This window comes from Xiphophorus hellerii, chromosome 16 (assembly GCF_003331165.1).
Source record: "Xiphophorus hellerii strain 12219 chromosome 16, Xiphophorus_hellerii-4.1, whole genome shotgun sequence".
NCBI classification, from domain to species: domain Eukaryota; kingdom Metazoa; phylum Chordata; class Actinopteri; order Cyprinodontiformes; family Poeciliidae; genus Xiphophorus; species Xiphophorus hellerii.
Window position 1 is genome coordinate 21,579,364 of NC_045687.1, and position 15,977 is coordinate 21,595,340.

Sequence of the window (15,977 nt, forward strand, 5' to 3'; positions counted from 1 at the left end):
TACTGTCAGATTAGTTGTTTTTTTTAAAGCATCAATAAGTGAAATGTGTCACAAAAATAATAAGAAACCTTTCCCAAAAAATTATAAACAATAAGCACACAAAGATGGTTTCATCACTTTCATGCCTAATTTGTGGAAAAAGGTTGGGAATGGTTCGGTCTTGTTCCTACACGACTGGAAACCAGCGCAACCTTAGAAACTACACGCTCGTCCAACATCGGTGTCTGACCTCACAAATGCAATTTGGAAGAACGGTTAAAAATTTCTATGACTCAATGGCTGTATTATGGCATCTCAGGTTAATGTGTGTGTAAAGACACTCGCACAAAATAATGCTTTTCTCAATATAATGAACGCCAATGCAAAACCTGACATTTTTAGCAACGAGGAAATTTCAAGTAGATGAGACTACTTAAAACTCTTAGTTACTTGCTGCTCTATGATTTTATTGCAATATGTTTTAACAAATGTGCTTGAGTACATTCAATAAATATCACAACAGACATTACAAATGTGACTAAAACTTTCAAAATTTTATGCTAATGTAAAAGAAAAAAAGAAAAACAATATCGCGATTGCGTTGTTTTCATTAAATAAGAAACGCAATTAAAATCCCACGTGAATAAGCTTCATGTGATAAGTCATTAAAAAAAACATGCCATGACGTCATCGACCTCCGTCTACTTCCTGTTGTCGTCTTCCTCGTGGTTTGCGCCACTGCCAACGTCCGATTATTGATTGCATGACTCGTGTGGTGGGAAAAAGTGCTTGCAATGCATAAACCAATATAGATACGGACAAAAAAGAAAACTACAACAACAAAACTACCTCGAGGATCCTAGCGCCAAAATCGTTTTATGGAAGAACTAGAAGTTTTTCGATACTGCCGTGTTTTCATTAAGTGGATGTATTTTCGAAATGTCAAATCGCCCAATTATATGGTCAATGGAAACGCAGCGGAGCGACAGGTTGATTCCTCCCCCTCATCCCTTGCGAGAGCATTTGCCCAATTCGATTTCTAATAGCCGCAGGAATGTACTCGGCCATGTTCTTTTCGGCAAACCATTAATGGGAACAGATGGGTCCCTCCGCTGCGAGGACATGATTGCATTTTACCTTCTTGATAGATCTACAAAATCCATCTGGAGCATTTGGGAGTTCAGAGGACTGCTTACCATGGTTAATTGTTTCTGATGTCAGTGGGACCTGACAAATATGTACATCTTGTGCAGGAGTACCTCGCGAAAGTATTCAAACTCCTCAAACTTCCTTTTCATTTTGTTATAAAACAAACCTCAACTTTCACGTATTTACTGGGATTTTATGTAATAGAGCAACACAAAATAGTGCAAAATTAAAGTTGAAGTTTAGCTCCTGCTACGTACAATGTCTTAAACTGTGAAAAAAGAGCTTTACAAAAACTGCGAAAATCAATAAAAACCGCTGGCACATAAAGAAAACAAAGAATTTTCAGCATTTTTTACGTCCAACTAAGTTTTACCCATCACTATCCAGAGTTGGAAAATGATTATTTTAAATTATTTACTGTTCCTGACTGTGTGAAAAACACCCTGACTGGCTGGATGGATATAATCCAAAACACAGCATGAGATGGTGAAGAGAAAAATCAACATAAGCAATAAATGACAAAAGTTATCACACTGTTGGTTTCACATCTTTACTGGACCATGGCTGCTACAAGGTATACCAGCAAACGACAAAGGAATAAGAAACACAGACAGAAAAACAAATTTTATCACAAAAAAAACAACCTCTGAAGAGTGATTATGCTTTAAAAAAATCTGTAATGTACCGAAGAACAGAAGGAAGAAATGAATGTGAAGGAGGGTGAGTAAGCAGAGACACAGACAGAACCTCCTCCTTTAAAACGTCCACTTGTGGCGGTTTTCTTTGGCCATGAAAACCAAACACTTTCTCCTTCTACTCTGTCCTCTGGCGCCCACAAGTGGCGGTTTGCAGGTAGTGCAGTGCCTGATTGAGGCCGGAGGGTTACGGTTCACATTGAAACGCACGGTGAACGGCGAGGATGGAAACGACAAGAGTGTGAAGCGAGTCCAGATTGAAGCGGAGGGGAAAAAAACAGCTTCCTGTCTTCATCAGAGGATTTTTTTCCATCTCTTACATAATCTGGATAATCTCTTATCACAGCTTCCCTCCTCTCTGAAAGCAGCCCAGAGGTTATGTGTGTGTCCGTCCACGTTCAGTTCAGCTGTCCTGTCGACCTCACACACTCACACAAAGAAAGACAAAGGATCCGTTCCTCGTTTCTCCAGTCACCCTTCCCTCACCATTCTCCGGTCGGAGTCTGACCGCAGGGGCCGATGACCCCCCCTCCACTCCGTGGCCCCGGGCCCTAGCAGAGGTCGGAGACGTAATCAAAATCCTTGAAGTAGTCCTGCTCCTTCCGAGAAATGGCGCGGCGCTCGCGGGGCGGCGTGAGCGCGGGGGGCTCAGCGGTGAACTCCGTGTCGAAGTTGCTGACGTCTTCCTTCCCCACAATGGTCGGGACGAAGGGAGGCGGGACTTTCCTCTGGAGAAGCGCATCCCAGTCCATTCCCTGAGGGAGTTGTTTTTAAATCGGTTAGTGAGGCGGCTAAGTTTGTGCTTCTCAGCAGAGCGGCTGGTAGACTCAAAACAAATCTATCCGAAGTACTCATCTCTGTTTAAAACAGTAAAGGGTCTAAAATATTTCAAGATTCATCCGGTGCTTCTTCTAGCAACTTTTTGGATTGAGAAATTTTACAGATGTTATTCCTTTATGGTTGTTAAAGTCACAGCAGTCCCGATACAACGTTTTTAAACTTGCGATACGGTACCTGCGGCTTTGAGCATTGGCCGATACTGATATTGACCGGAAACAATATTATCACGAAACATACATACTTTTATTGCTTATTATGTACTGTGGAACATTAAAAAAATGCTTAAGTGATTCTACTCTAACAGAAAACAATAGTCAATGACAGTAGCTAGTAGAACAACTGACCATTTCATTAGTTACTACAGGACACAGGTACTGCTGGATAGAAATACTGGGCCGGAATCCTGCAGTGAACTGCTTATATCGGAGATTTTAGATGCAGGCCGATATAATCTGATACTCGTTTTTCGGTTGATATCAAACAGATTACCAGTGGTGGGAAGTAACGAAGTACAAGTACTTCGTTACTGTACTTAAGTACAATTTTCATGTATCTGTACTTTACTTAAGTAGATTTAATAATGGGTACTTTCTACTTTTACTCCACTACATTTTACAGTAAGTATCTGTACTTTCTACTTCACTACATTTCTACAAAAGTGTCGCGTTACTCGTTACATCCAAGTCGCACTGCTCTCTTTTTGTCCGTTAAAATATGAAGTTCAGGGACTTTAAGGTGGCGCCGTAAAATCCAAGCAATAACGTGACTTAGTGTCTGTTGTCACCCATAGTCTCCCCCTTTACTAGCACGCGGAGCTCCAGACATGCGCAGTGGTTTCCTCTGAGCGGGAGAAGATGTCTAACTAATCGATAATAGCTGCATAAATCATAAGATATGACGACATGTAAAACCAGCAGCGCTTCGCTTTCACAGACGGTGGGACTTTGTCCAACTTTTAGCGTCACTTGGAAGGAAAGCTTAAAGAAAGGTAAGATCTGTGGACGTGATGCTAGCAAAGCTAGCTGTACTGAGACACATGTTGCATCTGCGATGAAAAAAAGTTGTCACTCATGCGCTGAATTATTGTGTGGATTCAGGAACGATCCGATTCTTCTGGACGGATCTTTACTAAGGTTGATGGGACTGAAGCCTCACTGAGAGCCGTTCTTTGTTCTTGTATACACTGCAATAGCTATATATAGCTATATATATATATATATATATATATATATATATATATATATATATATACACACACACACATTTATTTAATTGCCGAATAAGTAAAAGTTGAACGTATGAACACAGAGCATGCTCATTGATTGATTTTGTCTCCTGTCATGGTGGCAAACATGCAGTGGGAGGGAGGATGAGAACAGTCATGGTGCTCCTTCTGCTTGTTGCGCCGTTGGACAGTGTTCATAGTGTTGTTGTAATGTTACAATGACAACTGTAATTGTAACATAGCAATTACAGTTAATTGCTATGTTTCATGGTTTAATGGTGCAGACAGTTGTGGTTTCTGACATGGGCAATATGGGCAACCGCCCAGGGCGTTATTTTTATAGGGATGGCAGGCGACCTCTGCGGATTGTAGCACAGCGATGAAAGCAAAACAGAATGAAATGAGTTGTAATTGATACTGGTTAAATATATTTCAGCTCTAAGTATTTATATCTAGGTGTTTTTATGGAAATGTGGATCTTTCAGATCAATCTGAGAACCAATTTTGATAGGTGCACTTCATTTTATTGTGTCATGTAGCGCAGGGCGCTGGTCTTGGTCTCGTGTTCAGTGGTCTTGACTACAACTCTGCTACGTGGCTCCTCGATTGCATGTCTTCCCCCCACACCTTCGTTCCATCCCCTTTCAGTTGGATTTCTTTCTAAATAAATGTCACTAATGAAGTTCATGCTACGTTAGGACAGGAAATAAAATGTTTCCATCCCTGAAATTATGATGCATAGAATCACATATCTAAGTCTAAACTCTTACAGAGAATAAACACAATAAGAACATGTTTAATCTGTGACATTGTTTATTAAAATGGCACATTTATGATGTATTCAAATTAAATACTATCGGCACACTTAATGATATTAGCGATTAGGTTATGTATTCAGCAAGTACTTTTACTTTTAATACTTAAGTATTTTTAAAAGCCAGTACTTTTTTACTTTTACTTAAGTAAAATGTTAATGTGGTACTTTGACTTTTACTTGAGTACATTTTTGCCTGTGTATTTGTACTTTTACTTAAGTACATTTTTTGAGTACTTTCTCCACCACTGCAGATTACCGATGTCAACATCAAATCGGGACAGCCATAATTAAAGTGAGTTAAGCATCTTTTGCCATTTCATTATTCTGTTGCTTTATGTAATTCACGTCGGTCTCACAGTTAAAGGTACTAAAATGTCTGAAAGTGAAATCCTGACAGAAACATACGACTGTGTTTGTGAAAACCTTGAAGGAATGAGAGACTCACTCTGAAAAATGGTTGTTTCTTGACGTCCTCTGCGTCCTTCTCTCCGGAGCCCAGACGCCTCTCAGGGTTTCTTCTCAACAGCTGGTGAGGGGAAACCAAAGGAACTCTTAGACAAAAAAAAGATCGATACAGAGAGCCTGGCAAAGGGATTCCTAACCCTTGAAACAGGTTGTGTGCGAATGTATTCTCTGATGTCCCTACATGTAAAAATGGAGAGAGTATGTGAACATCAGTCAGATTCAAGTCTGGACATTGAGAGAGATTCTGACTTCTGAAAGACACTAGATTATATTTTGGTGAGTCAGAGCAAAGAACTCTACTCCACACTTTTCTGATTTTTATCTGTAAAACACAATGTGGAAAATTATGCATTGTTTCACTTCCACTTTGTAACAACCTGCTACTTTGACTATACTGACATTGGTCTTTCACATAAGATTTGATTAAATAACATTGAAATTTGTTGTTGTACAGAAAAAAGCACATAGAAAAGGCAGCGGGTTTGAACACTTTTACAAGACACTGTGTCTAACATTTGACTTTTTTACTTTAATATGTAAATAAGAAAAACAAAGACACCGTAAACAAGCAGCAGGAAGTGATTCGGTCTAACCCGTCTCATGATGCCGATGGCCTCGGTGGAGAGGAAGCGCGGGTAGCGCACCTCGTCGTTCACGATGCTGTCAAACACCTCCTCTTCATCGTCACCTGGAAACGGAGACTGAAACAGACCGGGATGGGAAAAAAATGGAGATGTGGAAATCAGTTCTCTTCATTTACTCAGATTAATATCCAGGCTTGTTCATCCATATTAATTGTGTGCATTAAATTATCTATTTATAGCGAGTTATTGCTTAGTTTTGAAGTAGATTAACACTTTAGAATTGATCTAGAGAATTAATTTAAGAGAACACAACGGCATCAAACTTTTTCAGAGTAAGCAAAGATGCGCTAAATAAAAAAAAATTAGCTCTGCTAGTAGCGCATTAGCAGATTAGCCACCACTATAAGTTTCGACACAAACTTGTGTTTTAAGTTTTAGCCTAATGCTTAGCTTCCTCCCTGCTGCTCCCCACTTCATCACGGCCGTCCCTACCAGTGAAGAACATCCCCTATGCGCTCACCTCGCCCACCAACATCTCGTAGACGAGTACGCCGAGCCCCCACCAGTCCACCGCTCTGGTGTAGGACGTGTCCGTTAACACCTCGGGGGCCAGAAACTCCGGAGTACCACAGAAAGTACTGGTTCTGTCTCCATAACCCATGCCTGGGGAAGGGAACAAAATGAACGACTTGTTAAAAGTGAAAAACGGGACATGAATAACAAAGTGTGGCTAACAAAGAGGTGTATGCAACAGCAGCAGGGGCATCTCCAAAGAGCGAGGAAGCTCATGGTCATCCCTGGAAGATGCTACTCATACTCTCTGTTTAAGCAGTGGTGACCCTAAAGGGGGGTTGAGGGGGGCATGTCACCCCCCAGAGAATCATAATCAGTTAATAGAAAAACATTCAGACTCATATTCTTCAATGAAGCATGAATGTAAAACTCAATAATTAAATGAATACATAAAAGTTAGTAATATATATACTGTATGTATAAATATGCATTTATTTTGATGTTTTTTAACTGGGCTGGTCTGGCCAACAGTATGAACATTTTCTGAGCAGCAGCTGACATGTGGAATTATTCCTGTTTTAGATAAAGTCTGTTTCAAAAGTATTCACACCCCTGGACTTTCTTTCCCCTCATTTTGTCACCTAAATTTTGAAGGAAGCATGAAATAAAGGTGAATGACTTCAGAAGGCAGTTGTTTGCACATTCTTTTAATTTTTTTTTTAGAAATATCAGAGTGAAAGGGGCTACCGATCACTTTTCTTCTGCATTAAACTGGTGCCATTAGATTGTGTTTGTGTACCAGGCTGTAGCGTGACAAAACGTGGAAACATTCAAGGGATATGATGGGACTTAAGCACTAACCTTCTTTACAGAGCCCAAAGTCAGCTATTTTCACAAAACCCTCCATATCAAGGAGCAGATTATCCAGTTTCAGATCCCTGGGAAAGAAATGGAAGTGGAATTATATCTAGTGTAGACAAATGAGTTAAGTCCTAATATCCCCCAAGTACTCACCGATATACAATCTTATGGTCATGAAGGAACTGCAGACCCAGGACGACGCAGGCTGAGTAAAACCTGTTCATCAGATACAAACAGGAAGAAATTCACCAAACCGACTGGAGCTAAAGCACAAACCAGCTCTGTTTAATTCAGCCGCTTAACCCGGCGAGGCGCCAGAACTCACGCAGCCCGCGGCTCGGAGAAGACGTCGGCGTGGATGTGCATCATGAGGTCGCCTCCCGCCGTGTACTCCATGACGAAGCACACGTGCTCCGGCGTCTGGAAGCACGCAAACAGGTTGACCAGGAAGGGGTGGTGGGAGATGTTGACGGTCTCGAAGATCCGCTTCTCGCACATCAGACTGGGGGAGGGGAGAGGGAGAGGTGAGCGGGGGAGTGTGTGCCGGGTGCGAGTTGGCGAGCGGCAGAGAGCGGGAAAGCGCCGGTTACCTTTCCACCTCGTCCCGAGCAACGATGTCTCCTTTCTTCAGGGCTTTGATGGCGTACTGGCTGCCGGTTTTTTTGTACTCCGACAGCAACACCTGAGGGGAGGAGAGGAGGAGAACTTTAACCAGCTGCAGATTTCCACGACTTTACTGCAAAAACACGAAATCTCAACAAGTGTTTCTGGTCTAGCGTCTAGTGCCACTATCTCAGTACCCGTGAAATACGAAACAACGTATTTTTTTCTTATTCCAGAAAAAAATAAGAAACTATCCATCAGTCATAGGTAACTGCCGAACAGTTAGCTATGAGTAACTGTTCAGCAAGATACTGGATCTTTTTTAAAGCCAGTAATTCTTTGATATTGGTGAAAAAGTGCTAGTTTCACTGGCAGATTATTACATGGGAAAAATGCCTTGTTATAAGTGAAATATTCTGCCCATAGAACTATCAATTTTTCATCAATGAACAGGAATTGACCTAAATCCTTTTCCAGAAAACATCTTTTTAAAAACTTAATTAGCTGGAAAAATAGATTCCCATTTATTAAATTTTATACATCCACCCTAACTTTTTGAGTGACTAGAACCAAAACTGTTAACCTGCTTGTACTCAGAAAAAAAAAAGAAAAGAAAATCTTACTACCTAGATTAAAATATAAATCAACCCGAAAACAGTTTGGAAATATTTTTGCTTGTCTTATTCAAACTCAATGTTGCAAAACCTTTACCCTTATCTACAATGATTTACTGATCCGTTTACCACAAAAATCTTTTTTTTTGCCAATTTCCATAAAAATGATCAGTTTGTAGTTTATTATTGAGCAGATAAAATATAAAAGCACAAAAATTTGGTTTAACAATTTTATAAAAAATAAAAATTTTGTCATGTTACATGCTTTCAACGGAACGGTTTTGGCCCTCATGATAAAACGTTTGGACACCACTGACTTGCTAAAAAAGTTACTTATGAGTTAAAGTTGTCTTATTTCAAGTGTGCCAAGATATTTGCACTAGAAATTAGATCAAAAGTACTTGGTAAGATTTTGAGTTTTCACAGTGTTTAAATGACTGGATTAGATTTTATTTAGGGATATAAAAGTAAAAAAAAAGGGAAAATAGTACAACTGAACTACTTTGTGTTGGTTTACCACAAAAATAATCCCCAAAAGATACATTGGTGTTTGTGTTAGCTCTACAATAGATGTCAAAGAAACTTTATAGGTAATAAACTGGCAATTTTAGATTTCATGGACTTTGTTTGTTGCTAATTTTGAGGAAACAGATTGAGGACGGGGGGGAGGCGGGTGGTACCTTCCCAAAGTGGCCCCTGCCGAGAACTGCGATCAGCTTGAAGTCCTGCAGACACAGAGGCCCTCTGCTGGCTCTGAGGGAAACAACATCAAACAGATTTATGTTACACCCTTCATCCTGTTTTCTAAAACCAGAGTTTTCTGATTTCTCAAAAATCACATAAAAATCTATCATTTGGCAGAGCAGTCAGTCTGTTTTAGCTCATTTTTAAAGTGTGAATACTAAAGTTCCCTATGAATCTATGGCAGAAAACAAAGTACTGGATGGATGCAACTTCTACAGTCAATGATAGATAATAGTCTGGAAATAATAAACATATTTTTCATATCCTATTTTAATCTTCTATATTTTTCCAGATCTGGAAAAAAACCAGAAGTCTAATTTTCAGACTTTTTTGAATATAAAGTGGATGAATGGATGGAGAAAACCTTTAGTGAGCTGGATATGAAATAAAGTCTAGAAATAGGAAACTTTTCCAGACTCAGTTCATATATTTAAATGTAGGACTGAACCGATCGCTAGAATAACTTTATTACAATACAGTTCAAACATACTTTATTGATCTCAAATGGAAAATAAATGTTGGAACTCACCAATTCAAATTATCTCAATAATCCAAAAAAGAAATGGCTTTGATGGAGGGGAAAGACGCTCTAAATGTAGCTCTAAGTCTTAATCATGGGACTATTTAATACAATCCATTATTACTAAAAAAAAAAATCAGAAGCTGTTTTACTCCTAAAATCCTTATTCTGGAGTTCAGAGCAGCTAAGTGCTCCTCACTCCGGGGCAACATGTGCAGTAATCCTCATTGCTGATGACTCGGCCCTATTAACAGGTGTTGCAGCCTGACACAGGCTCACTCTGTGCGAGTAGGCGGTTTCCTGATCTCACGCTGAGGCGGCCATATTGCAAAGTGTTCTGTTCGGGAGTGTGTTTTGATCATGAGTGGGTGTGAGGTGAGAAGGACACGCTGGATAAGGGGGGGGGGGGGGGGGGGGGGGGGGGTTGTTGTGTGTCTGCACCTGCGCAAAGAGTTCTGGGACTGCGATCTGGTTGGTTTCTGCTGAGCGGGGACGTCGGGGGTGGGCGGGGCCTCGACGACGGCCGTCTGCTCCTGTCCGGACGGAAAAACAGAGAAAGTGAAACGGAGGTAAAGATGAAACAGCAGATTGTTCCTGTCCTCCTCGCTCCTTCCCTCCTTCCTCCTGGTTAATTAGTTGCCTTAAAAAAACATCAGCGTAATTAATCCTGTAGCGCTTCAGCCCCACTGAACGCACCATCTGTCGAAGGCCCTCAGACTCTGCTTGAGCCCCTCGCATTCGGCCTCTCTGGCGTTCATTAGCAGAAGCCTTGCTATGATGTGTCCAGGCATGTTGGACACACATTATGTACACGTTGCAGGTTATTGTTTACATATGGAAATTTTGTGCACGCACACAACTCTGGAGGGCAAAAAGACAATTTTTTTTTTTTTTTACCTGCCGCAGTAGAACAATTCTATTGAAATATAACCTGGAGACGTAGGTGTTGTTAATTTAGCGCAGGGCGCCACAGGAAAGGGAAAATAACACAGAAAAACGTTGAAGAACAACTCAAAACCACACCTATTCTTTTTTTTCTCGCTCCGTGTCGACTAGGCTACACATAGACTCGTTGCCATAGCAACTAACTGACAACAACGCCACGAATGTGTCGGGATTCAACGGCAAAAAACACGCAGACATTTCCCACAAAGAACAAAACATTCAGGCCGTAAGGTTTTCAGACTTGATGCTTTCATTTGTTGCAACAATAAATAAGTCATTGTCTGAACATAAACAATCAGACACTAATAAGAAATGATTGTTATTAACGATTGATTAGCTAATCTAAACACCTGCTCTGCTGATGATCCATCAGTTGGTGCGTCGTTCTTTTTTTTTTTTACTGAACCGAATCTCACAGAGTTCTGCAGCAACATCTACATGTTACGTTTGTCAAAGTCAAGCTAGCATACCTGACCTATTTGCTATTTTGTTTTAATTAAAACTTTTTCCCAGCCTTGTTGTCTAGTTGTTGACAATTAGTAGCAAAGCATTGCGTCCCTTTTGTTTTATACATCATACGTACATTTCAGATTTAGCACCTTATGTTGACAACCTAATAGCTACGACTAATGGTAGTCATCCTCAGCGTGCTGTTTTTTGCCCTCCAGGTGTCAACACATGAATATTAGATTAGATGGCTATTAGAGAGGCATACCTCAAAGTAGAGATGCAGCAATATGGAAATTTGGGCTGATGTGTCAGATAACCGATATTATACATATACTGTATCTCCCTACACTTTTCGACACACTACCCACATTGCTTCTCATTTTCAGTTAAACACCCCATAATCCTTTGTCAGCAAACTGTGCATGCCTACCTCAAACATATACCTTTTATATATTTAGTTATAAACAAGTTTCTGTCATAAATCTGGCTGAAGTGTTGATTACTCATCTTGTAGAAATTGGAGATTTCTTTTTGAAACTTGCTTATTACCTGGCAAGAGCGTAGCTGTTAAACATGGTAGACAAATTTTCAGCAGGTTGGTGCCGTTCCAGAAAGTTTATGCTAGCCAGATTTCAAAATGGTTTCTGAAGCGTCTTTTTGGGATCATTGTTAATTTGGAAGACCCTGTTATATTTAGGGTTGTACCGACAAATCTGTCCGTATTTCCTTAGATAAGGGAGATCGACAATCGGCCCCAAGTTTAGGGTTTCACATGTAACCTCCGCCTGCTTTCTTTTTCACTGTAGCTGTTATTCATCTCAACTTACCAGCGGCGCTGGGGCGTCCACCACATCTTTCCGCGTCTCTGCTTTCGGAGGAGAATCGCTGTCCAGACTCAACTTCTCCACTGAGATTTCTCTGCACAAAACACAAAACTGACAGTTACTGTCAGTAGTTTAAAGTCGTCCACAATTCATTCTTCCCTGGCTAATCTGTGAACTACTTTGACGTTCCCTCAAAAACATTCTTCGGATTACCAGACCCAGCCTCAGGATAGTCGTTTCCGTACCCCGTAGTGTGTGTGACGGCGTTGCTGGAGAAGCTGGTTGCGTATGCGGGCGTGTTGCTTCCAGTGGGGATGGCGTTCCTCAGCAGGCGGACCCAGGTGGCGATGTCCACGTTCATCTGACGGGCACGCAGGAAGGCTTTGCCTGAAACGCAACGCACAGCGAGACGCGTGTCAGAAACAGCCGAACGTCGTCAGCGTACGGTGCGATCGGCCTCTAGCTGGATTTAAAGAGCCGACCCCGGTTGAGGCTGCTGTGCTTCCTGCATCTGATTTTTCAGAAATGTTCATAATCCCTCTGTGAGAAGGAATAATAATAATAAAAACATTTTCTGAGCAGCAGCTTTGCTCAGTCCTTCTGGATTATAAAACCTTTAAATCAAGCAGAGCGGCTAGCCGGCTCAACAGATGATAGATTTAAAATCATGAAAACATGAAAACACGGCTACTTAAATTCTTAGTGAACATCTTTCAGATAAAGCTGGACTCAAAACTCAAGACCTCTAGATTTCTAACACATTGCCTTCCCCAGATGAACTACACATCTCGACACTTCATGACAGGCACATAATGGGAATAGAAATTTTCATCCACACCGGTCAAATGAATAAATGTTTTTAGAAATAGGAATTAAAGAAAGAAATACTAGTCTGCCCAATTCCCAAAGTGTTACAAGCAAGTCAGTGTTAGGAAATTACACACCAATAGAATATGTTTACATGATAATACATCAAAACTGTCTATAGACATTTTATAGAGGTCCATGTTGAATGTGGTGTATATTTGGATTTAACGTGCAAGCTTTTTCTATGTCTATAAGTGGTGTAAGTCGATTATTAGGAGTTATTGAGGAGAAATGTTTCAGCCGAGACGGACAGGTGCAAAACAAGCAAAAAAAGAAACAAATAAAGATTAGTAAACGGTGCCTGTTGTAGTTCTGACTCATGCTGAGCAAACATTTTGTCATTTCTGATATCGAGGTCAACCCCTGTAGCTCAAATACTAAAAAAAACATTTCAGAATAAAATGTGTTTTCATCTGCTACTACACTATACATAAGTTCATATCTAATCATGTTTTCTACCATTTTTGATACTGAAATCGGGAAAAACTGAGCATTTTTCCACATAATAATATTTCTGTAGAAAAGAAAGGATGTTGGGTTATGCTTTCTGGCATTTTGCACGATCTGCATTTTTGTTTAATTCTAAGTTTCACCTAAAACCAATTTCAGACCGGATCTAAACTTAGATGGTGGTTCTAAATAGTAGTCTACATTAGGTCTAATTCACAAATCAAGAGCTCTAAATTTACCATCTACGTTCCAACCTCACAAAATATGGGTCATGGTTGGAAGAACAAGATCCTGGATGCACACTGTGGACCAGAAAGTGAAAGTCTTTGCTCAGAATGGACAGAAGCGATTGACTTGTTGAGGACAAGAACTCCTCTATCAGCTGGTGGAACTTAAAAAATCCAAGTCTGACAAGAATCAACTTGTTTGTTGGAATTTCTGGTATTTCTTTTCCCCAGGTTCCTCTGTGGAACATTTAGCTTAAGAATGAAAATGTCGCCCGTTTGGAAGTGAACCCACCATGCTGCTTGGAGAAGACCTTCTTCTGCCTCTGCAGTCGGCGGCCTCGCTCTATGACTGGGTTGAAGAAGGTCACCTGAAAGCCAGACGTTTCCGTGTTAGTCAGCTAAGCCCCGCCGTTGTTTTCCGGTATTTGGTCATGCGGCGCTGAGCGGAGCCCCACCTCGGCCAGCAGCAGCCCCTGTGGCTCCAGCTCCAGCTGGACCTGGTGCCTCTGGTTGTCCAGGAACTCCTCCAGCTTCAGGTACTTCAGGGCGCACAGCGAGCGATAATCTCTCCAGTACACGGCTATCTCCATCTCCCGGGACTAAAGCCAGGACATGATATTTTAGAGAAAATTTTTTTTTAAAATCTCCTTATAAATACACATTTCCAGCATGTCTCTAACAAAGTCTTACTCGCTCCAGTTCTACGGTGAAGGTGTGGTCCCAGGCCTGCTCCCCCACCGTTCTCCAGGGAGTCTGGCCCACCACGGTGTTCTCCAGCTTCAGCACTGCGCTCACCTCGGCTGCAGACCAAGCAGGAAAACAAAAACACTTAAGAGTTCTTCTAGAGTTTTCTTTAACCTACCAGGCATATTTTGTGCATGCAGAGGATTAGTCCACATATTGATCTTTGTTTTTCCATTGTATTTTCCGCCGGTGAGTTTTAAGGGTTTAAACTCTGCCGGTGTCCATTATGACGCTTTTATTGGGCAGCCTAGAGCCCCCCCCCCTTTTGATTGACACCGCATTCCACCAATAATGTTATGAAATGGCTTTTCCCGAGCCAATAATATCCAGAGAGCGACTTGAGCCCGTTTTGACATGCCTGTATTGCTTCTGGAATATTTCTGACTGCTCAACTCGGAGACTAAATCTAAAGCCACAGATTTGTAGCCAACACGTGTCCTGTCATAAGGATATAAGGCATTTTAGGGTTTGTTTTGAGATGAATCCACCAGCTGCATGCGTAACCACGGGTAATGTATGCGCCTGTGATGCATCAAAGTCAGGCTCTGTGCGCCCTCATGCGTAACGGTGTTTACAGGACTTTTTCTCACCAACGGAGAGACACGTTGTCAGAACGTGTCAAAACTGAATGTAAAGCAAAACTTCACAACTCACGGGAGTGGACGATTAGGGCCGCAAGAGTGCTGACACGTTTTGGATGTGAGAATACTAGAAACTTTTAGTCGTCTGCTGCTACAGTCAGAGCGAGGGAGGGCAAAGCGTAGGGGCCGAGGGAACGGTGGCGCGGAAGGAACGGGGGGTGGGAGGGTTTCGAAGAAGAAGGAGAGAAGGTGGGGGGTGCTAGTGTATCGTTAGACGGGGGTAGGAAAAATAATAATCTTTAAACGTTAACTATAAATGCCATGTTTTTTTTTTAAAGCGGTTTAGAGTTTCTAGGATCTTCTATTTGGTGATCGTTGCGTTTTGTTTCTGGGGAATAAGTATGAAGTGACCAAGTGGCCTTTTTGTTTTAGCCATTAGCGCTAGCAGGACCAAAGACCCATATTTATTTTACCACCATGCTCAGTAAGCAGGATATATAAGAGAATGATTAATAATAATAATAATAATAATAGAGGCATTCTCTCTTCTACCATCACAAACATAAACATGTAGAGTTTTCTAAACTCTGGAGCTTTAACAGAAACTGCTTGCTTTGGTCAGACGAGTCTAGATTTAGGTTTTTACAACAAACATTCCTGGTGGAGGCTCTTTAATGGCGTGGGCCTGCTTCTTTTCCCAAAACTCTGAGAATGTTTTGAAATGTGGAAAAATGTAAATATAAATTTAAAAAAACTGTGAACTTTCAATGGATCATCACTAGCTATTTCAAAATTTTAAAAAAGCAAGAACATACGACCAAATCAAGACAAATTAAAATGATCAAACTTCTTCCAGGCTGAGCTGAAAACACGAGATTTTGTGATTTCACTGAGAGAAGAAATCATGCTGCCCTATCGGCAACGGTAGAGGTGCCAGAAACGTTGATGTCTGTAATTCCCACTAAACACCTGGAACAATAAAGCTCAGACTCTATCTGAAGGCTTTTTACACGTATTCACAAGGGACAAGGGAATAATTATTTCATACGTCGCCAATTTGTCAAGTTTCCTTACAAAGAACAGAGCGCGCTGTAATTTTCATCGCAGGTACACCTCAACTGTGAGAGACAGAATCTGAAAGCAGAGTCTAGAAACCATGTTGCATGATTTTTTAAAAATGAACTTGCATTTTATCGCATGAACTAAATATTTGGCACCGTAGAAAAGCAGAACTTTGCAACTTGGTGCAGAAACCTTTGTTTACAGTCACATGATGTTTC

General features: G+C 41.0%; 1 protein-coding gene across 3 annotated transcripts in view; it reads right to left on the reverse strand.

The window, feature by feature from the left end:
- Positions 1-1,662: 1,662 nt before the first annotated feature.
- Positions 1,663-15,977, reverse strand: part of LOC116735377 (serine/threonine-protein kinase N1-like) — a 47,388-nt gene continuing 33,073 nt past the window's right edge. For all 3 annotated transcript variants that reach the window (XM_032587238.1, XM_032587237.1, XM_032587236.1), the window contains exons 8-22: positions 14,063-14,172; positions 13,828-13,971; positions 13,665-13,740; positions 12,074-12,215; positions 11,832-11,922; positions 10,051-10,142; positions 9,026-9,098; positions 7,719-7,810; positions 7,454-7,630; positions 7,282-7,344; positions 7,129-7,205; positions 6,275-6,417; positions 5,764-5,871; positions 5,151-5,231; positions 1,663-2,578 (exon numbers count right to left, since the gene is read on the reverse strand). In XM_032587238.1, the coding sequence (XP_032443129.1) occupies positions 2,375-2,578; positions 5,151-5,231; positions 5,764-5,871; positions 6,275-6,417; positions 7,129-7,205; positions 7,282-7,344; positions 7,454-7,630; positions 7,719-7,810; positions 9,026-9,098; positions 10,051-10,142; positions 11,832-11,922; positions 12,074-12,215; positions 13,665-13,740; positions 13,828-13,971; positions 14,063-14,172 (1,673 nt within the window). In that variant the 3' untranslated portion in view covers positions 1,663-2,374. The remainder of the gene's footprint in view (positions 2,579-5,150; positions 5,232-5,763; positions 5,872-6,274; positions 6,418-7,128; positions 7,206-7,281; positions 7,345-7,453; positions 7,631-7,718; positions 7,811-9,025; positions 9,099-10,050; positions 10,143-11,831; positions 11,923-12,073; positions 12,216-13,664; positions 13,741-13,827; positions 13,972-14,062; positions 14,173-15,977) is intronic.